We start from the raw sequence: 22,955 nt of genomic DNA on the forward strand, positions 1-22,955 counted from the left end.
AGATCTTATTAAAGACATAAACTGAGATATGAAGAAATGGAAAGCCATGTCATATTCTTGGATGAGAAAATTTATTATCATAAAAGTGTCAATTCTTTTTTTAAAAATTTTATTTATTTGTCAGAGAGAGAGAGAGACACAGCAAGTGCAAGCAGGGGGAGCAGCAGGCAGAGGGAGAAGCAGGCTCCCCACTAAGCAAGGAGCGCCATGCAGAACTTGATCCCAGGACCCTGGGATCATGACCTGAGCCAAAGGCAGACGCTTAACCAAATGAGTCACCAGGCATCCCAAAAGTGTCAATTCTTTCAAAGTAATATGTAAACTTATTTTGATTCCAAATAAAACCCAACAGGAAATTATTTGGAGAAACTGGAAAAATTTAACTTAACCTTCATATAAAAATTTAAATTGGGTTCTAGTTTTATATCATATGTAAAATTATAATTCAAATGGATTTAAGACTTAGATGAAAAAATATAAAAATCATTGAAGACACTCTAACAAACCATGTATTCTGTCTAGAAGTTGGAAAAACCTTGTTATTCCAGGAAGAAAATTCAGAAGCTGCAAACAAAAAGATACATGTATCTGACAAAAGATGTTTTTTTTTAAAGTTTTATTTATTTGACAGAGAGAGAGAGAGAGCACAAGCAGGGGGAATAGCAGGGAGAGGCAGAGGAAGAAACAGGAACCCCACTGAGCAGGTAGCCCGATGCGGGGCTCGATCCCAGGACCCCGAGATCATGACCGGAGCCGAAGACAGACATTTAAACAAGTGAGCCAGCCAGGTGCCCCAACAAATAGAAGTTTAAAACTTTTTGTATGGTAAAAAAGAATAAATAAAATTATAGACAATAAATTTCGGAAACTGCTGTTATAAATTGACAAGAAAAAGACATGCCAACAGAAAAATGAATAAAGACTACAATTCATAGTACACTGCCGATAAATATACAAAACTATACTTACTGTAGCCAGGGAAATAGAAATTAAAGTACTACTGAGAAATCACTTTGTACCCATCAGACTGACAAAAACTTAAAAGAGCAATAAAACCTCTTGCTGCTAAGCAGAAAAAGAAAAGGTGTGCACATACAGAGACGGGAGAAATAAGATTTGACAACAAGTGTTTTAAAATTAAAACATACAGGGGCACCTGGGTGGTGCCGTCGGTTAAGCATCCAATTCTCGGTTTTGGCTCAGTTGTGATCTCAGGGTCGTGGGATCAAGCCCCACAATGGGCTTCACACTCAGTGTGGAGTCTGCTTCAGATTCTCTCTCGCTCTGTGCCTCCTGCCTGTGTGCGCTCTCTCTCAAATAAATAAATCTTAAAAAAATGCATATGCTTTCATTCAACAATTCCGTTTTTTTTTGTTTTTTTTTTTTTTTTTAAGAAAACCAGAGAAAGTGTGAGGGGCAGAGGGAGAAAGAGAGTCTCAAGCAGGCTTCACACCCGGCACAGAAACCATCTCGGGGCTCCATCTCAAGACCCGGAGATCATGACCTGAGCTGAAATCAAAGGTTGGATGCTTAACCGACTGAGCCACCCACGCACCCCCAGCAAGTCCATTCTTAGGAAGCTGTTCCAAGATATATGTATGAGGATGTTTTTTACGATATTGTTTACTTTTGCAAAAATCTAGAAAGAGTTGATTTAATTACAAATGAATTGATTCTGAAAAACAGTTGATACATTCACATCATGGAATATTATTAAGCCATTATACAAAATGAAATAGGCCTAAACCAGTTGATTTGTAAGGACTGGCAAAGGATATTGCTGAGTGAACAAAAACAAGACACAGAAAATTGTGTATAATGTAATCTAATTTTTTAAAAAAGTTAAAACCCCAAAGTAGGTATATGACTACATATCTATACGTATATATACTCTCTCTCTCTCTCTCTCACACACACACACACACACACAGACATACAGGTGAATTCATAGATATGAAAAAGTACAAAATGATACATATTGAAGAGTTAACCTTGTTATCTGGTGGGTGGGGTATGAGGTGGGTAGAGAAACAGAGCAAAGGAGAAGGGGAGAAGCAACGGAAAAGAGACTGCACAAAAATCACTACTATGTAAGTTGTGATTCAGTTTATTAAAAATTATATATATTCTACAAGAGTATATATTGATTTTCCTAAGAAGTTACGGAAAACAAGATGCTTTCGTCCTGTCTTCTAAAGATGTCCATGATATATAGTTAAAAAGCAGTTGAGAATGATGTACTTATTATACACTTATTTCTGTAAAGGGACGCTCAGCTCATCCCCGCTCTATGTGGGCACGAGCGAGAAAGAAGTTATAGAATGCTCCACACTGGTTTCTTAGCACTGGATATCTCTGGAGTCCAAACTCGGATTCGCGAGAGCGCTGGGATAATTAGCTTCTTCTTTACATATCTTTATGTGTTTTATTTCTTGGGGGAAAAAACACAAATCGATGAAGAAAGCCAAATGCCTATACAAGCCAGAGTGAAGCAGGCTCAGTGTGGGCTGTGATGACGCAGAATTCACACCGAAAAACATTTAGTTTGAATAAAAAGAAAAATAACACAAAAAGCATTTTGTGAGAGGGAGAAAAAAAGATACTCACGGGGGCAGGACCCAATTTAATTTTGTGTGTCAAGCGTTTAGAAATGAAAGTCCTAAATGTCACGCAGATTTTATGTAACAGGGACACCACATATACTTTCCTTTCTATCCATCTGTCCTCCGATCGCAGAATCTGTCACCAGGGCCGAAGAAGGCAGAATGCTCGCAGAACGCTTCTAAGTCTCTGACGCTGGAATACTTACCATTAAGGCAACAAGTACCTGCTCCCGCAGGAATCAGTATCACGGCGAGCCCCTCCTCCAACGTCCTCGCGGCGGAGCCGAGGAAACCGAGCCGGCCCACCGAGCTCATCCTTTACCCTCTCCATTCTCTCAATGGCAGGAAAATTCTTTTATTTCAGAATTTTCTCTCCGAGCAAATAAATGCTAAACAAGTAACTATGGCATTTTAGTTCGATAAATAAAAGTTCCCCTATTTAAAAAACCAACCTTCGACGGCTCTGTTGAGCAATGGAAACGAAAGGCGCAGAGCCTGTTTAAGCCTGTGTTAGTCTATAGACCCACGGGTTCAAACCACAAGGTCAATCCTCAGTCATTCATTTATCCGTCCTTCCTTTTGGTCAACCAGCATTCAGTGAACACCTACTATACCCCTGACATTGCGAGGTGCTGGCGCTACAGACAGGAATACAGCGTGGTCCCTGCGCACCATCCGGTGGGGAAGCGACAGGCCAGCAAACAAGCAAGCCCGAAGTGCACACCGAGTGTGGCTGGAACGCTGCACTCTGACGGGAGTCTCAGGGGCGGCCTCATCAAGGGTGAGGCTGACACGCGAGTCAGCCCACGTAGGACGGGGGTTCAGGGAGAACGGCAGGAGCAAACGCAAGCGAGTAGCATGTCTGAGGAAATGATCAGAATTTAGCCCAATCCAAGAAAAGAACAAAGGAGAAAACTCAAAATTCAAATGTTCTCGCCTGAGGATAAAAGTAAAGTCAATCCCAGTGCAAGATAATTTGCCGCCCAACCCCCGCGTGTCCGACACATAGGAAATGCTTAGTAAATAAGGTCTGGGTAAATCCTGACCAGCTACGTAACCTCTCGGTTCGATCTAGTGAACGATTTCAGCGTCCTTACCGTGTACCGACCGGGGTCTAAATCTCCCATCATTCCTTTCAGGTGTGTGTTTTCCGTTCGGACAGCTTTGTATCTCATATCTGAGACCTGAAGCGGATCAGTAGGTAAAAGTGAGTGTAAAATACATAACAAAAGCTCACAATCGTAATACAACTAATTTTATTAACCTAAATGTTTTCTACGTGTAGTGAGGAGAAACACTGCTCACGCATGGTCATCCTAAATCAGTACCTGCGTTCACGTCTCTCCTTGGCAGCCTCACTTTACCCTCCTTTCCTGATCAGTGCTAAATTAACAACACATACCAACAATAATGACTCATTTACTTTTTTCTTTCCAATTCCAAAATTCCATTTCTCACTTCTATTTTCTACTGTATGCAAATTAGCACCAGAAAAATCACGATTTAAAAACATGCTTCAATAACACTGCCCATGGAATTCTTCACTACCTAATTAATGCTTACAATGTGCAAATATGCCTTTCCTGTTTAATTTTGTTCTTTCCAATATTTCTGCCAAACTACCCTTTTTTTTTTTTTTTGGTGATTATGTCATTTTGTCTCATGTATTTATTTTTCCCTGATTTCTTCTACTTGATGGTACTTCTTTTATTCACATAAGCCTCATTTCTATATGAAACACTTCCCTTCAAGTGATTTACTTTCATAGGTTACAAAACATATTCTCCTGAACCAAAACCTAAAAACATAGAAAAGTATAAGATGAAAATGAGAATCATCCATAATCCAGCCACCCAGGTCACTGTTAACACCTCTCAGTATCCTTTCCTATACAGGTACACCCAACGCTATTGCCCCGTCTGTGCTGTGTTCCTGCGTGTTGTACAAAGGAATCCCAGTTTAAGGTTTATAATCAGACAAAGGGCGACTCTCGTTTTTATAATACACAGGATTGAAATAGCCATCCTATTGGTGAAGGGACCCTCAAATGCCTAGAAAGTTACTGAATGGTGCTCTCAAAGCCTCTCAATTTGGGGTAAAAAAAAAGGCAGATAAACCCTATGCTTTTAATAACAGTCACCAATTTGATGATGAGTAAGGGATTGAAGGAATGTCAAAAGAAATAGAAAGAAAGGAAGGGAGGGAGGACTTTGAAGTTACTTGCGGCTGTGCATTACTATAGACTCATTTTCATGTTTTAACATCCATTTTTAAAACCCCAAGATATGGGGTGCCCGGGTGGCTCAGTTGGTTAAGTGTCTGCCTTCAGCTCAGGTCATGATTCCAGGGTCCTGGGATCAAGCCCCACGTTGGGCTCCCTGCTCAGCAGGGAGCCTGTCTCTCCTTCTGCTCCTCACCCCATTCTCAGGCTCTCTCTCACTCTCAAATAAATAAATAAAATCTTTAAAAAAAATAAAACCCCAAAATAAATACATAAAATGGGGGTGAGACATTTCCACAAAAAGCTGGAACAGAGGCTTTTTCTTTTTTAAAGACAAAAATATTAATGGAACTACAGGAACCAAATTCAGGAAGAAATCTTTGACTAGAACCTTCTGTGCGAGGTGATCAAAATATGGGTCACAAGGAAACGTGAGGATGAGATTCGATGGAATTATCTTGTGACGTCACTTTTGCCCTGATTCTCTCTTGATGACACTTTGCGTTATTTTGCAAAGGTTTTATGTGGGTCCACCAAGCACTTCTGTGATGCTGGTCTCAGACACGATACCGAGAAATGCAGGGCTTTGGTGGTCACCGAGGAAAACCACGGTCTGCACTGGGCGAGACAGTGACCAGCACAGGGGCTGTCCTGCCCGCTTACGTACCTGTTGTTTTGCTAACATTTTTTCTTTTATTTCCAACTCCATTTTTAACTGTCTTTCCAGAAGGGCAGCTTTCTTCATGATAGTTGCTATAGTGATCTCCTTCTGATGAAGCTCTTCTGTTAGGTCAGAGATTTCGTTCCTCATTCTTTCCTGCTCAGAGCCATGGTACTCTTCCTCCTGATAGAGTTGGCTTCTTATCTGCAGCAGAGACATTTAGGCAAATATTAACAAATCTTTTTATTTATCAAGCAGCTTAAAGCTTTTGTTAGCCGTGTTCGTTCCCGTCCTATCTTAAACCTTTGGCAGGCTTAAAGTGGAGGCCCCACTTTACCCTCCTTTTCCCATCAATGCGGAATTAAAAACAGATACTCACAATAAATGACTCATTTACCTTTTTCCTTTCAAATTCAAAATTCCATTTCTCACTTCTATTTTCTGTTGTATGCAAATTGTCACTTACTACTGATGCTACTTTGATAACTACTTTGACAGGAAGGTGAAGAAAATATTATCAAGCACTTACCTCCCAGCATAACTGAGATATAATTAGTATACAAAAACTGCACGTAATTATCATATGCAATTTGGTGAATTTGGACATACACTCTCGTTACTATCATCACAATCAAAATAATAGTCATACCCATTACCTCCAAAAGTTGCCTTATGTTCCTTGTTTGCTTTAAATTGTGTGTGTGTGTGGTAAGAACACTTAACATGGGATCTACCCTCTTAAAATTTTAAGTGCATAACTCCTTGCTGTCAACTATAAACACTGTTCTAGAACTTAACTTTATACCCATCAACCGACCACCGCAGAATGCGTGGGGGAAGAGCCTTGGACCCACGACCCAGAGGCAGAAGGACCAAGCATGTTTTTAGGGAGAAAATATTGGCCTAGAAAGGTTAAGTGACTTACTCATGGTCATAAAGATGTTAACTGGCAGACCTGGGACTAGAACCTAGGACTCCTAGCTTTAAATTCAGTGCCTTTTTGACTAAATTGTGTGTACTGTTTGTGACTAAACACCATGTTTTTCAGAATCACGTTATAATGAATTTCAAACTTAATGTGTCTATGAAAATGCATCACCTCCTCCCTTAAGCCTGTGGGGTCTCTTGTTCTTAACCATAGTTGGTAGGCCTTCCCTGTCAGTAACCTCTGGATCACCTTGGGCTCCTCCCCAACCTTCTACCAAATGCTCGGGCAGCAAATTCTGTCCCTGTACTTCAACTTCTCCCAAATCTCTCCTCTGCTCTCCATTTCTACTACTACTGTCTTGGTCCAGCCCCTTACCACCTTTCTAGAAATCATTCACTGTCTCTAATTCTTGAGATTTGGAGATAAAGTACATAGTCACCAATCTCAAGAAAATCATAGTCCATTGGAGGAAACAAAAATCAGCAGTTACAACACAGAGGAGCAATCCACGTCAGTGGTATGTGGTGGAGGGGTGCTTAACCCAGCCTGGGGATGTTGGGATGGGCTTCCCAGAAGAGGGGACATCAGAAAAATACTGAAGGACGAATGGAAGCCAGATGGAAGGCAGGGGTGGAGAAGGGCTCCGGGCAAAGAGTGCAGGGAAGCTTCGGGGGTGAGAGAGCGCATGCCCAGTGAAGCAAGGCGAGTCTGGGGGCCAGGACTCGGCTTGTTGTGAGAAATAAGCTGGAGAGTTTAACGGAGCCCATCCACATAGAGATTTATATGAATTTCCTCAGGGCACTTACTTCTAAAATTGATTTTTTTTTCATTTCATCTTTAAAGATTTCAGGATCTATCTGTAAAAGAATAAGGGCACTCTCTTTCTCTTTTTTAAACATAGCCAGAATACCAATATAATATCTTAAAAATATTAACAATTATCATCAAATATCCAGGAAGTATTCGAATTTAAGAATGTATTAGGACTGTGATGAACGTTTTTTATTTGAATTGTGATCTAAATATAGGGACTGCTTCATATCTTTGTAAAGCCTCTCATGTGTGTTCTAAGTAGTCTACACACATCGTCTCATTTAACCCCTGCAACAGTTCCGTTTTGTGGAATGAGAAGTTAAGCACATAACTTTTCACAGTCACATTCCTGGTGACAGGCAGTCTGATTCCAAGACCTTACCCACCGTGCTATGTAACCCTAGGAGCGGAACCCTGGAAGGTGGTTCACGCAGTGGAAGAAGCTAGCATGGGATGGCCTAACATGGAAAGGATGCACGTCCAGAAGGAAAACCTGATCTGTCCTCAGCTCTATACCACCAAGCCCTCATGTGATTCTATTCCTATTATTAACATTTTTAGAATTTCAGAGTTGGTGGGGCTCGTGGGTGGCTCAGTTACTTAAGTAACTGACTCTCGATTTTGGCTCAGGTCATGATCTCAGGGTTGTGAGATCGAGCCCCGTGTTGGGCTCTGCACTGGGTGTGAAGCCTGCTTAAGATTCTCTCTCCCTCTCTCCCTGTCTCTACCCCTGCCCCTTAAAAAAAAAAAAAAAAAGAATTTCAGAGTTGGACATGACCTTAGGAGTCTCATGGTCCAACCCTAACCCCATCATTGGACAGATGAGAGAGAGAGAGAAAAAAAAAAAAAAGAAGCCTCCCAGGGAAGGGAATGGACTGGGCCTATGTTATCTAGCTCCTAAGAGCAAAAGAGGGGACAGGAGAGAGGAGTACAGACACCCTTCCCCTGAGGACAGTGTTACACGTCTCCTTTCATCTCCACTCTTCTCTCGCCAATTATTTTTTCTTTACAATACATTTGATGAAACAACGGGGTTCTTCGGGGGCTTATCCCGGTTTGGATTTTGCTGATTGCATCCCTGTTGTGTTGTTAGCATGTTCTTTTAAAATGGAACTTTCAAAATGTAAAAAAAAAAAAAAAATGAATATACTATGATGAAAAAGGAGTAAACTGTTTCTATTATTTTCAGAGCATTTAGATATTAAAACAACATGCTCTACTGTGAAGCTTCCCTCTAAATGAGATTAATTTACCGAGCTCTAAATGACTTTTGGCTTTATTAAAAATGTCAATTTTGTCACGAAGTACATGACAAAAATAGTTTTACACTGAAAAAAGAGAAAGAAATAAAACACTTGCAAGATTCATAATGCATGGCTCTTGTTGCTTTTATTACAAGAGAATGAAAATGCTCTCCACAAACACTTCCTGGGAGCTATAGCTATTTATACACAATTCATTTGTTACCTTCTCTGCACAGCAGTGCAGTGTCCAGAGGTCTCCAAGAGCCTATGCAGAGAATTTGTGCCTCGTCTTCTCTCCTTCCATACTGAAACTGTGCCATGTCAGTAGATTCCTTATTATTCAAAGCGTTATTGAGTCGATGAAGTTAAGGATGGTGTAACTATCCTTTAGGTGGCTTTAATCAACCTCTTTATCATAATGCCTTCACTGGGGATACCAGCAAAGAAACTGTTTTTTAAAGTTGTATGTTTAAATAGCAGTGAAATCAGTTTCATGGGATTATGCGAAACATAAAAGGAAAATGATCATTAATCCATAACGCCTTTTCTACACTGAATAGCACCTGATAGGCAGCTCTGCGGGAGGCAGTTTGTCTTTTGCATCATTCCGAGAGAAACAAGCAGAATAGCTGTAGTCCTACTAGATGCTCAATAAATGTATGTTGAATTTATGCAAACGGTAACTGAATTTATGAACCTATACAATCAGAGGAGACCTTAGCCCTGAGATTCATTCATTCCTTCTCTAAATACTTATTTTCACTTTTGTATGTCAGGCGCTGTGCTGGGACAGATGATGATTCGAAGTCATGCCCAGGTTACCCCTACTTTGAACAATTGTTTAGAGCATATAACATGGAATGTGTAGGTGTGGTCCTCAAGCCTAAAGACCAGAGATGTGGGTAGGAGCCACGACAAGCTCATGGAAAGGAAGCCCCGACTGGATTCTGTTAGAGGGAGAAGAGAATACACTTTCTGTAGAGAGCTGAGAACCACAAGGTCTTCGAGGACGGTGCCCAGGCCTTATTCGTCCCGTTATCCCTAGCTCCTGGCAGATTGCTTGGCATGGGTTAGTTGCTCAGTGACAAAAGGGGGTGTAACCGTAACAATAGCAGCCTTCCCTCACTGGGTGTGTCCTCTGAGCTAGGCAGGCCCTGTTCTAAGCACTTTACATGCAATTTTAAAGTGGATTTTAACTTAAGGGAAGAGTATGGGCTCTGGACTCAGACTGCCTGGATCTGAATCTGACCCTTACAGCCTGGTAGCTGTGTAATATTGGGGGAACCTACCTAACTTCTCTGTGCTTCAGTGTTCTCAAATATAAAAGAAGAACATATTAGTACCTACCTTATAAAGAGGTTGTGAGGAATCAATGAGCTGAGATTTGTTAGGCCCTCAGAGCCCCTCCTGGCCCATGGGGAGTGCTATCTAGGCAGCAGGGTTATTAGTATCCCCTTAAGCCCCATCACAGTTGTATGACACAGGGGCTAAGGATCCCATCCCCATCCTAGAAATGAGAAGCCTGAACGACGTGCACAGGTAGCTTCCCTGGGCTTGGGTACCTACCAGACGGTTGGAGGCCCGAGTCGGCTCGCTATAAGCTACCTGTCACGGAGCCACGGTCTCCCCGTGGCACAATGAGGACCTTGGGTTTGTGTTTTTTATAGCATCATGCAGAAGAATGTCGGAATGAGCAGCCTGCTAGGCTATTATCTTAGGGGAAAATAGAGAAGGAATAAGAAGGGAATGAGAAGGAAGGACTTTCCCCCCTTTGTGTTCAGAGACTTCAGATCTGCCTGGAAGAATGAAGCCCATTCTTTTCCATACCTTGTTCAATTCTTTTTCATGATTTGGTTGATCTAGGGTCACTGAAAACAGCTCTTTCCTTTTTCTTTCTGGTTCTTTAGTAGAAGGTGAATAAGGTGACTCAAGTCTACAAATTAAATGTGAATAAAAATTAAACTTCACTTGGTAAATTGTCAGGATTATGTTGTTAATTTAGACTATTGTAGGCTGCAGAGATTGATTATTAGTTTATTGGAAAAATTTCTAGCTCCAGATTGCAAATTCTAATACATTCAGATCCTGTAAGTATTTACATATTTAACTGAGTGCAAATGGTTTGAGTGAAAAAAAGAAAAGGTGGCAATTAATATGGAATTTCAATTATACCTTGAAAATTGGCAGAATACTGGGTTTGCATACGTAGATAAGATTTTTATATAAGAAGACTGTTTCCTATAATAAAATAGCTGGGGAACCCCTTAAAAAAAGGAAACACATCTAACTTGCTTGTACACCGTGGAAAGGAACGATGTCAGGAGAAGTCTGAGGGGAGCAACTACCCCATAAAAGGGACCCAAAATGACTAAACCCGACAGTCTACCCAGAGAAAGCTCAAATACATCTGTTCTTTGGCTGCTTAATTTATAAAATGGAGCACATATGGATACCAGAGGGGGAAAGCAGAAACTAATATAGAAAGTACAATTTCTCCAGGAAGTTTGGAGAAGTACCACCAGCAGATTCACTTCCAGATCAGGGAAGTTGGTAAATGAAAAATCATTAAAACAGAAACTTAAGATAGCCAGGCACGGACTGGCTTCTACTGCTTGACTAATTTTGAGGAATGTGCCCACCTGTAAATGAGTACAAGTTCAGATTTCCAAAGAACTTTTGAAAAGGTTTCGTAAATCACAAACTTAAACCACACAAAACAAAATCTGAGCAATGTTAGAGAAATAACTGATGTAAATATTGAAAATAAAGGGCTCTTTTAAAAGGTATAAGTGATATCCCTGAGGTACTTGTATCTAGACTGGATTGTCTTTCTTCTGATTATCCATATATGTGTTAACTGTAGGAAACAGAGTATATCAGTGTACATACTGCTAGGATGTTATCATCTGGTTAAAAGCATTATTGGCATTTTTGTGTATATTATTTGTCTTTTTTTCTATGTACATGTGTATAAATATATATGTATTTCCCATACAATTAGAATGTACCACACACATTATTTTTCAGTCATTTGTTTCCTACTCAGTAATATATTGTGACCATTTTATCCAATATTCTCCTCCAACATTATTTCAGAATCAATCTTAAATCTTTCTTATTTGCTATTATTTGGAAGGGGTGAAAAATGACATATCCTATTTTTCAATTCTTCCTAAGCAATTTCAAGGAGTGGAATGCTGAACTGATTGGGGGGGAAAAAAACCAACCTCATGATGGTCTTATAAATTTCACTTAGCGACGACTGGAACAAATGTCAAACGTCAAATGTGGACAAGTTCCAAGAAGAAAACAATTTTCATGCTAATATAACATGCTAATAATAATCTATAAAGGAATTATCATTTGTCATGTAGGAAAAGTGTTGGGATTATTTTTAATAACTCTCAGAACATATCAGCCCAAGGTGCTTCTGTAGCTAAAGAAAAAGGAAAAGCAAACAAAATCTCGGCATTATTGAGAAAGGTTCTGAAAATGAATAAAAACATTACTATGCTACTTGTATAAAACTACTGTGCGTCTGTACTTAGAAGCCTGGTTTGCTTCACCTTAATACAACCATAAAGAAGAAACAGAGTCCAGAGGAAAGAAACCAAAGCAATAAAGAGGCTAGAATCACCTTCATATGAGAACAAACCAAAAGGATGAGAAACTTTCAATGGGAGAGATGAAGGCTAAGAAGACGAGGCCCAAAGTCTGAAATACAATGGAAGCTGTGAAAAGATAAATATCTATCTTGCCATCAGACCTCAGAATACTAGAACTGAGGAATACCCTCCCAATAAAAAAGCTGCAGTTTGGAGACCAAAATAAATACCAACTTAAATGGAGAATGGCATTAGGCATAACGAAAGAATTGTGTTGGCCAAACGTGTGAATAACTGCGAGATTTTAGGTGAAGTCGTCCCGAAGGAAAGTCAGCAAGGTCTGGAATTCAGCACTGGCCTTGTGAGACAGCTCCACAAGAAGTACCTACAGTGCTCGGCCACAAAACCACAGCTACACAAGGGGTGAAAAGTTTGTGCATCTAGGAAATCTCTGATGTTTTTTGGCATATACATTCTTTGTACAAGGACATTTCTCACCAACTCCCCACACTGGAACAGTGCCTTGCGCATGTTATTTTCCCGATAGATTTATTATCAGTGACGATGATCTATAGCTTGCATATGGAGCACTCTATAATGCTGACTGGCTAATAGGCATTCTACTGTCCTTGGTGAGACATACAATAGGTCATTTTTAGGAAGCTTAATTTGCCATTTGTTGTAAGTGTAGAGCTCAAAAAATTTCAAGCAGGTCCCGCAACTTTAAAGAAATAATCATTGCCTTTAAAACCAGGTAATGGTCTTTCAACAAAACATCCCTTACCATTTGGTTAGTCAGTTTTTAAAATCCTATCACTGGCCTTCAGATTTGAGAAAGATTCAAGTTCCAGTGAGAATTAGAACTCCAGTGAATGGTTCGAACAGTCAGACTTTCTACTCACAAGTATAAATATTTCATAATCCTTAGCAGTCCCATTTCCTTTGTGGTTCTGGAATACAAGATATCTGTCTGATTTTAAAAGAGGAAAAAAATCTGTTCTAACAAAACCCTTAATGGAACTGACAAGGCAGTGAGTGTGGAGACCAAGAGAAATAAAATATTTACAAGTGAAAAAGTTAATAATAGGTTTACAGGCGATCAAAATAAAAGCATTTGAAAGTATGGAATAAGTCTTATTTATCAATATATACAACTAAATATCAGCTCTATACTACTGTTTTTACAATATCCTAAAAAAAAGAAGTTCTAAGAAAATATCTGACTCACTGCGATACATGTGTCCATAAATCAGAATATGATACAATTTTCTAGGTAAGTAAATACATTCATTTTGAGGATGAAATAATCACGGATTTTATTTTTAATACCAAATACTATCCAATAATTAACAGCATGTTAATACAAAACAAATAGACTTTAAATTCTAGTTTTAAATATAAAACTCTTAAGATATTCACTCCTGAATGTAAAGAATATACCTTTTCTTACTTTCTTGAGTATTTTGGCACTCTCCTATTTTTAATAATTCTCTGTGCAGCTGCAATCGTTCCATTTCTATAATTCTCAAGAGATCATCACGTGACTGTAACTCACTTTTCACCTCTGAGAGTCCTGCTTCCATGGCCTACATAAAAACATCAAATAGGTTCAATGCTCACATTTGGATATCATGCTTATAATATATTTAAAAATATTTAACATCTGTGAATCAGCCTAATTCCAAATGAACTGGTGTCAAGCCCTTGGTTGGCTCTGTCTTACAGGATTTCATTCCTTCATTCATTTACTCAACAAATATTTGCTGAGTCCTTATTAGGTACTCAACACTGAAGATACAGACATAGACTCTGTTCTCAGTGTGCTTACAGTCTAGTGATAAGGAGTAATCATTCATCACACAGATCCGGTCCCACTGTACATGAATTTGAGAGAATCATAAAAGTATGAATGAAATATTAATGTGTAAAATTTGGATTAAGTCCAATAATTCCCAATTTAAAGACAATAGCCAAGAAGCATCTAATTTCAAAGCTGGCCGGCACAGTGAGTTGCAAACCATGGTCTATGGCTCCACGACTGCCCAGTAATAGCCCTACTATATCTGGAACTAGAAACACCAGCAATCCTGTGAATCCAGTCTTTTATTTTGTTGATAAGAGGCTTGAGCAAGTTTAAAAGCTGTTGGGAAGGGTAATGGTCGGTTCCTGGGAAGGTGGGTGGAGTGGATCCCAAAGCCCAAGTGGAAGAACTGCCTAAAGCAAAAGGAAAAAAGGAAGGAAGATGGGATGTAGACAAGTAAATGCATCTGGATATGGAGACATAAGACAGTGGCTCTCTGTTGGCTTCTATTTTCCTTGTGAAGTAAAAAGATGTCACTAGAAGGAGAAGGGGAAGCGCGGGCATGGGAGTGATTTTTTTTTTTTTTAAGATTTTAGTTATTTATTTGAAAGAGAGAGAGAGAGAGAAAGAGAGCATGAGCACGATCGGAGGGGAGGGGCGGAGGGAGAAGCAGCCTCCCCACTGAGTGGGAGCCTATTGCGGGCAGGACCCTGGGATCATGACCTGAGCTGAAGGCAGACACTTAATTGACTGAGTCACCCAGGTGTGCCCAAGGGAGTGATTTTTAAGAGTGGAGAAGGTTTGAAATGGCCTGCAGTGGGAATGGGAGAATTAGCTGATCGGAGTAACAGAAGAGGATTCTTGGCAGTGTTGAGTGCTCATTTGAGATTTGTGACCATGACCTGTTGAGTGATTTTCTCCAGCAGCACTTGGCTGTTCTCTGGGAGACAGGTTATGGCAGAGTCCTTTCAAATCATCAGGTTTCTTCTACTCACTTATATGGAGAAACTAATATTTATTAAGTGTACCTGACCCAGGTCATCAAATCCATTGCCACTTTAAGTAGATGAGGAAATTTGAGGGCCAGACTTGGTCCAAAGTCACAGAGCTTACAAGCGACAGATTTTAGAAAAGAAAAATCCAGGTCTTTTGTCTACTAGTCCAGTTGGAACATTCAAAATGCAAAAATAATTTGTTTCACGCAAAATTAGTGAAACAGACCTGTAGCTTGTTGGTAAAGACAGGGTGGGGTGTTATGAGGGCAGGAGCCTCCTCTGCTAATAAGGGCTGTAGAAAACACTACAGACATCTTTAAAAATCATTTGTTCAATAACTCCTTGTATATATCAATAACAGATTTATTCACATACAATCCACATACCATAAAATTTGCCCATTTAAAGTACATAATTCAGCGGATTTTAGTATGCTCATGAAGTTCTGCAGGCATCACCACTAATTCCAGAACATTCTCAACCAAAATAAACCCAATGCCCGCTAGTAGTCACTTCCCTTTTCCCTCCCCCTAGTCCCTGGCAACCACGAACATATGTTCTATTTCTGTGGAACTGTCTATTCCGGACATTTCACACTAAGGAAGTTATACAATATGTGCCCTTTGCAACTGGCTTCTTTCACTCAGCATAATGCTTCCAGGGTTCACCCGTGCTACAGCATGTATCAATATTTTATTCCTTTTTGGTGATGGATAATATTTAATCATATGAATATACCACATTTTTGTTTATTAGTTCATCAGTTAATGGACATTTGATATTTCTTCTTTTTGGCCATTATGAGTAATACTGCTATGCTATAGAATTTCATGTACAAACTTTGGGCGATGTTTTCTTTTTCATTAATTCTACCCCCGAATCCACAGAGCCTAGAAATATAATCATGCAGACAGTATAGGCCATATGAGTTCTCAGAGAAACTTTTTTTTTCTTTTTTTCCCCCAAAGCTTTAAATTTATATTATTTTCCGGGAGACCTAGAGACCTGGGTTTGGGGAAGGACCTCGTCGCCCCAAAAGCTCCTGACTGACTTGGAAATAAGAGTAAAAATATATTCCAATAGATGATTTAATAAACTTGTTTGGGAAAAGATGTTTGGATAAATTTCCTGTTTCAAACGTGGGGATTTTTCAGATGAGGCTAAAATTTCAAAATAAACAAAAGAAATGTGAAACAATAGATTAGCAAGTAGATGATACAAATCAAAAATAATGATTTGACACATTTTTCTAACATGAATGAATATGCAAAAGATTTTAACGATAATTGACAGAATTATGTAAATTGACTATAAATGTACGAAAAAAGAAACTTTGCTGATACAGGTAAATTGAGAGTTGTTTTTTGACTTATGCAATATCCTTTTGAATTCAATGGTAATAATACTGAGTTGACACAGAATTAGTGAACTTATTTAACTTAGAGGTAGTTTGAAAATTGGCATGCTTTTGCATAAAAGTCAAATTAATTATTTGTCACTGTGGATGCAAATATTTAGGAAAATGACTCTTTGGTACTTGATTCAGTGACTAGAACACCCTCATGTTTGTTTGGAACGACTTAGGTATGCAAATCCACTTTTGGTTTTTTTAAGTAAACTCGACCCCAACGTGCGGCACGAACTCACAGCCCAAAGATCAAGAGTTGCATCCCTACCGACTGAGCCAACCAGGAGCCCCTGTAAATCTACTTTTTTTAATTGTAAATTTTTCGACATCTAAACACAGATCAAGTATTTCCAGTGACTACTTGGCTTCCAAATTGAGATATGTTTTAAGCGTAAATACACACCAGATTTTGAAGACTTAGTCTGAAAAGAAATGGAAAATACCTTGTTAATAACTTTTTACATTGATTATATGTCAAAATGACAACACTTTAGATATATGTTGGGTTGAATAAAATATATTACTATTATCTATTAATTGCACTCTTGTCTTATGACTTCTGTGAATGTGGTTACTAGAAAAATTTAAATTTAAATTATAAATTATTTATAATAATTAAATAAATTTAAATTATATTTGTGGCTTGGATTATATTTCTACTGCACAGCGTGGCTCCAGTACCTTAATGACACATTAACAAGCAAACAAAAAGGTCCGTTTTGGGGGGCACGGATATTAGAAAAATGCAGAACAATTTCTTTTTGTCACCAATCTCCAGTGGGAAATGCTGCACATTTTTAAAACGTGAGTGTAGTACAACATAGTAAATAAATATATGCAATGGAATTAATATGTATACTGACACATTTCAAAGTTGTGGAAAGACAAGTGAGAAGATGTGATTCACGTGAAAATTCAGATACATCTGGCATTAAAGTGTGTTGTAAACTAAAGGGAATTTTATATACGGTAAGTGACAGTAATTCAAATTGAAATGGTTGTCTTCTTAAATTCATGTGCGAGATGTGGGACACTGTCACATGACAGGTTTGCAAAAAGAGAAAAGCAACTTCTTTCTAAATATATGCACTGGTTACGTGATTATTTACCTCTAATTATTCCCATTTGGTAAAATATAAATTTTGTAAAACAAGTTTAAGACCCATCTGTTTAGTTAGAAATTCGCCTAATGGTTTGAGAGCACTGGTTTTTAAACCTTCAAATCAGCTACCAAATAGTAAATAATTGATATCTTCTTATTTTGTATTTGCTTTAAAGCAAGAGAATGAAACATAGGTCAAATTTGGAAATAAAACAGGGAAAAGGCCAAATAAAAGCATTATTTCCAGCATTTGTCTTCTAAATGCATCAAAAACAAGTGGTGTTTTCTGGGGCATAGAAATCTGACCTGTTAGCTACCTTGAAGTTTTTGAACCAAATGACTTCTCAAAGATCTTTTCATTAAAGCTTTAACATATTTTTATGGGTTAAGCATACTCCAGAATAATTTGGTTTGTTTTTAATACATGCGATTCTTTTGTAAAATATAAAATGGAGATTCTTAGTTTAAACTTAATAATGTTCCTAGATCCAAGGATATTTAAATTTTTTAAGTTAACAAAAATCTATAAAAATAACTTTGGCAAATTTTCTCATAGAAATTGGTATATAAATAAAAATAAATAAATAAATAATGGTCGTATTAAAATGTATCATTAACTATGGAAAATATAAAATAAGAGTAAAGAATGGTGAAGAACATGAGAAAAATCATATTTCAAAATTTAAAGCAAGGCTTTGCAACCTCAGCACTATTTATACTTTGGTCCAGATAATTCTTCATTGTGGGGTTTGTCTTGTGCGTTATAGGATGTGTAATAGAATATCTGGCCTCTATGCACTAGATGCCAGTAGCATCCCTCTCCCCTGCTGTGACAACCACATATGTATTCAAGCATCACTAGGTGTCACTTGGGGAGCAAAATCACTCCACTAGAGAATCACCGATTTAAAGGAGAGTTGTAACAATTAGGGGCTACTAATACTGTTATTTTATAACCTTCGGTATAAATATTAATTAGATTATTTCACAATTGACTTCTATGAGTAGCTGGGTTTTTATTTTGTTAGTATATACTCAGGAACATTAGTAAATTATTACGTAAGTTAATATACATATATATCAGGAAAAGTCAAAGTGGATAACAGGGACTTTCCTTAGCCCAGACAAGCTATGGAAAGTTCTCAGGAGTGCGTGCATGTAAGCCCTTAGAAGTCTGTAGAGATCTTGGGCGGGAGGATGAGTCATATCCTGTTGAACTTGGGTCAAGAGGGTAAATCAATTAAATGATATTGCTAAAGGACAGGGAGGCCTTGGCCATCAGGTGGTCCGAGGCCTCTAACTTCCGGCTACACGTTCAGACTCTGGTTGCACTTTCTCTCTTCTTGTCAATAGGAATGTCAGTGTGAGAAGTATTCGTTTACGGCATTCACTTGGAGCGAGGGAAGAGATTATAAACTGAACTGGGAATGTTAATGTATTAATGTTTCTCAGCGTACATTCTTGCTCTATTTGCAACAATCTTTCTTTTAACCAGATTCTCCAACTTCCTTCCTGGAAAAATATAAAAGATAAAGTTCTGAGAATGAAAAAGGTGAAGTTGTTCAAGGAAAGCATTACAGAGAAAGTTAGTCATGCTGCCAAGATAGGGGAACAGAGGCTTTTTCTAGAATACAGGGTAAGAGCATAGCCATTTCTATCTTACAAGTGAGCCGAAGAACCAAAAGCTGAACCTCAGCCTATAAAAGAGGATGTTCTTGGATGCCGTAAGAGGTCCAAACAAAATTCTCTCGGGGAGATTAAGAGGAACTGGCGTGAGTAAAGAAGCAGAACCCACTGAAGCATGCAAGCAGACTTCATAACTGGGCTCACTCATGAAACAAGTTTAGGGCAAACTAAAGAGAACAGAACAGAAAATAGATTCTGGGGACCAGACACAAAAAGACCTCGAAAAGGGACAAAGAGGACTGACTCCTCAGTTTGTGCCGGATGACCTAAAGCCCAGCAAAGAATATTCAGGAACGACCCACAAATATACTGTCCTTACTTATTGGTTGTGATCCTGGTGCAGACTCCAGCAGTACAAAGACAGCTGCAGAGTGTCTTGAAATAAAAGCCAGAGGCATGACCAGTTGTCCCAGGCCCAGGGAGTTGGAGAAGGAAGCCCCTGAGAGAAAACACCCTCCAAAGCAGAGGTCCTGCAGACCCAGTTCAGATGGGACCGGGTGAACTGACAGGCACACTGAACACGGGAGGCCACCCGGACAACCTCCCGAGTAGAAGAATAAGGGCTAGTCTTTTTTTTTTTTTTTTTTAAGATTATTTATTTATTTATTTGACAGAGATAGAGACAGCCAGCGAGAGAGGGAACACAAGCAGGGGGAGTGGGAGAGAAAGAAGCAGGCTCATAGCGGAAGAGCCTGACGTGGGGCTCGATCCCAGAATGCCGGGATCACGCCCTGAGGCGAAGGCAGACGCTTAACCGCTGTGCCACCCAGGCGCCCCTAGTCTTATTTATATTATAGCAAAGCTGGAGAAAATACCATCAGTACCTTCCCTATTTCTAGACAATTTGTGGCTTGTTCAGTGTTTAGGATTTGTGGTTTAGCTTGCTTTGTTTGTTTACATCTATATTCCGATTTGTATTAGAATAACACTCCCCTCCCCACACAAAGCTGGATTGGGGGATGGAGGAACTGTCCTTCTCTTAGAAATGCCATGGAACAGGAGAAGATGGGAGCCTTGTGTTCGGTCCCTCTACAGACACGGAGAAAGAGGAACATGGAGGCGTTGATGCTGGCAGAGAAAGAAATAAAAGAACTAATCCCACTTATAATGTGGCAGATGGGGGAATGAGGAGTTGGCCCAAGACTAAAAAATGACCCTGGGAGTTTAAGTGGAGAAATATCTTAGAGAAGTGGCAGTCTGCTCGACGGTGACCTCCAAAGTATATCTTAGCATGAGGAAGGAATAGAGTGGGACTAAGAATGGGCCAGCTGACATGTTTGAGTTGGTGGAAAAAGGCTGAATGCTTGTAGGTGGGAGATAAGACTAAAATGGGGGATAAAACTATAGAATGTGTCAAGTAACTGGAATATCCATGAATAAGAAATATATATTTAGTAAAGAAATTGGTAATGACCAATTTTGATGATGCCGTATTACCTTCTAAGTGATGCAGAAGTAGACAAGGAAAGAAAGGAAGAAAGAAAAGGAAAAGAGAGGGAGAGAGGGAGGAAGGAAGGAAGGGAGGGAGAGAGGAAGGGACAGACAAGACTGTTGGGTTAAAAAGAGAATTAATGCTTAGAAAAACCAACAATCGCATCTGCCTATGTAGAGATGACCTAAAAACAAACAAACAAAAAACCTCCAAACTCAGGCTACTTGGTAAAAGATTATGGTAAAGTGAACAGTGATAAATCCTAGGGAGTGACCTCCATGCCTCTCATTGAGGTAATTAGATTGTCCTCAACCCAGGATTCCTGCAAGTCAAGGAGGCACAGGGTCAGAGAGAATTGTGGGGACACAGGGCGGCCTGTGGCCAGAGGGCCATGGTGTTAGGCACAGGGGTGCGTAAGTGAACGCTGTTCTGTGCCGTAAGGCGTCATTCTCCACTGCTGCAGAACACACGTCCACGCTGCTGGGTGAAGCAGCTATGGGATTACCGAATTTACTCATCAAGTGAGAGTTACTTACTGAGAGGAGACAGGATCTGAATTTACACATGGAATAGAAAATTAGCCTTCTAATCCATATACCTGTTCAGCCACGAATTCTACAACTCGTGGGCAGTGTCAGCTGTAACATAAATAATCACCTGGCACTGTCTTTGGTACATCTTCAGTTCTTGCAGGAGCTTCTGATTTTCATCCTGTAACTTATTCCTGCTTAACGCTATTTCACTCACAGCCGACTTCAGTTTTTCAATAATGAACTCATCTCTTTCACTGGTTTCGCAACTGTGATCCGGGTCACATGTCAACCGAGGATCTTCCGAGCTGCTGTCTTCTATGCACTGTTTTTTACCGCTGAGTTGAGTTTGGTAACTTTGTGCCTGTTTCTGAGAAAAATTAAGACTGTGTTGATGAAACAAAATATCGTATTTACGCTTCCATAAATAACATTCAAGAATGAGAGAAAAGACTTGGGAAAAACATCTTTCAATATGCTTATAATGGAGCTTCGCTCTTGGTAATTCAGTCTTGTGTTTTTTTTTCTAAAACCTAAATTTCCGACGAGGTAAAGAGAAAATATATTTGTAGAACCTCAGAGCAAAGATGTAGAGTAGGGGAGGGGGCTTGGAGTGGGGAAGTCTTACTAAGCCAGAAAAAATGTTCAGAAGAGGAAAATTGTGGGTACAATTACACAATAGTTGAAAAGGTCTACATGATGAAAAATAAACAAAATGAACAAAATGAAACAAAGACAGTTGGATTGTAGGAAAGAGTTGTCAACACATATAACAGGGGTTAATTATTCTTAGTGTACAAAAACTTCTACACATTCATAAGAAAAAGAGAAACAACACAAAAGAAAAATTGGCAAGATTTATAAATAGGCAATTCACAGAAAAGGAAACGGAAATGACTACGAAGGACATGAAGAGATGCTCAAGCTTACAAGTAGTGAGAGGAACGCAAAACAAATCACGCCATTCTGCTCCCAGTCCACGTTGGGAAAATCAAAAGACTGATAACATTCCATGTTGGTGAAAGTACGAGTACCCCCACAGAATGCTCATAATGGAAATTACTATAATCTTTTGGGAAGTAATATGCTAGTATTTATTTTAAAAATTTGAATAGACAATACCCTTTGGCTCAAGAATTATTTGTGGGATTTTTAATCTAACAAAAGAAAAATACTAGCATTTAAAGATGTATGTACAAGGACATTTATTACAGTATTATGATAGCAAAAAAACTAGACACAACCTGAAAGTTCATCGGTAAGGAAATGATCGAAAGAATTACGGTATAGCTACTATATACTATGATAAATATGGTACCAGAAACCAAATTCTATTAAATATTATGTAGAACTAAGTAATGACTTGAAAGAGTATTCAGGAGGAAGGATAATTATTAAGTAGAGTAGCAAAATTTTAAAAAGGAAAAATATATAACTTCCCCCAAATACATATTTTACATGTTTGTACAAACAAAAGAAAAAATATGGAAAGAAAAACACCTATTATTAAGTGTTTGTATTAAATTGATAAGAATGGAGAAGATGAAGTTATTAATTTCACATTGGATTATTTTGTATTGTTAAATTCAGAGAACATATATAATTTATGTAATTCAAGTAACGTAAAGAATGAAAAAAAAAGAAACAAAACCAAATAAAAACCATAGTTTCTCACTGGCTTTAAGAAAAATTCCAAATTCCTTGGTCAAGACTTTGAGGCTTATTATACTCCGTATTCAGTTCACCAGGCTTACCATCTCCTACCCCTCCTCACCTTCCACAAGGACTCGCAGCCAATTGGCCCCTTTTCTATACCCAGAATTTGCCTTTTGCTTTCTTGCTTCAGCGATTTTGCTCCTGTTACTTCCACCACCCAAAATACATTCTCAAAATACATCCATTCTTCAAGGTCCAGCCCTAGGCCTA

The 22,955-nt window shown here is 38.9% G+C and overlaps 1 protein-coding gene across 2 annotated transcripts in view; it reads right to left on the bottom strand.

Annotated features, from left to right (window-relative positions):
• Nucleotides 1-22,955, bottom strand: part of DEUP1 (deuterosome assembly protein 1) — a 79,567-nt gene that overhangs the window by 23,039 nt on the left and 33,573 nt on the right. For both annotated transcript variants that reach the window (XM_040631003.1, XM_040631002.1), the window contains exons 7-11: nucleotides 21,157-21,399; nucleotides 13,516-13,661; nucleotides 10,298-10,403; nucleotides 5,492-5,689; nucleotides 3,701-3,787 (exon numbers count right to left, since the gene is read on the bottom strand). In XM_040631003.1, the coding sequence (XP_040486937.1) occupies nucleotides 3,701-3,787; nucleotides 5,492-5,689; nucleotides 10,298-10,403; nucleotides 13,516-13,661; nucleotides 21,157-21,399 (780 nt within the window). The remainder of the gene's footprint in view (nucleotides 1-3,700; nucleotides 3,788-5,491; nucleotides 5,690-10,297; nucleotides 10,404-13,515; nucleotides 13,662-21,156; nucleotides 21,400-22,955) is intronic.

Source organism: Ursus maritimus, unplaced genomic scaffold, assembly GCF_017311325.1.
Source record: "Ursus maritimus isolate PB19 unplaced genomic scaffold, ASM1731132v1 scaffold_16, whole genome shotgun sequence".
NCBI lineage: Eukaryota > Metazoa > Chordata > Mammalia > Carnivora > Ursidae > Ursus > Ursus maritimus.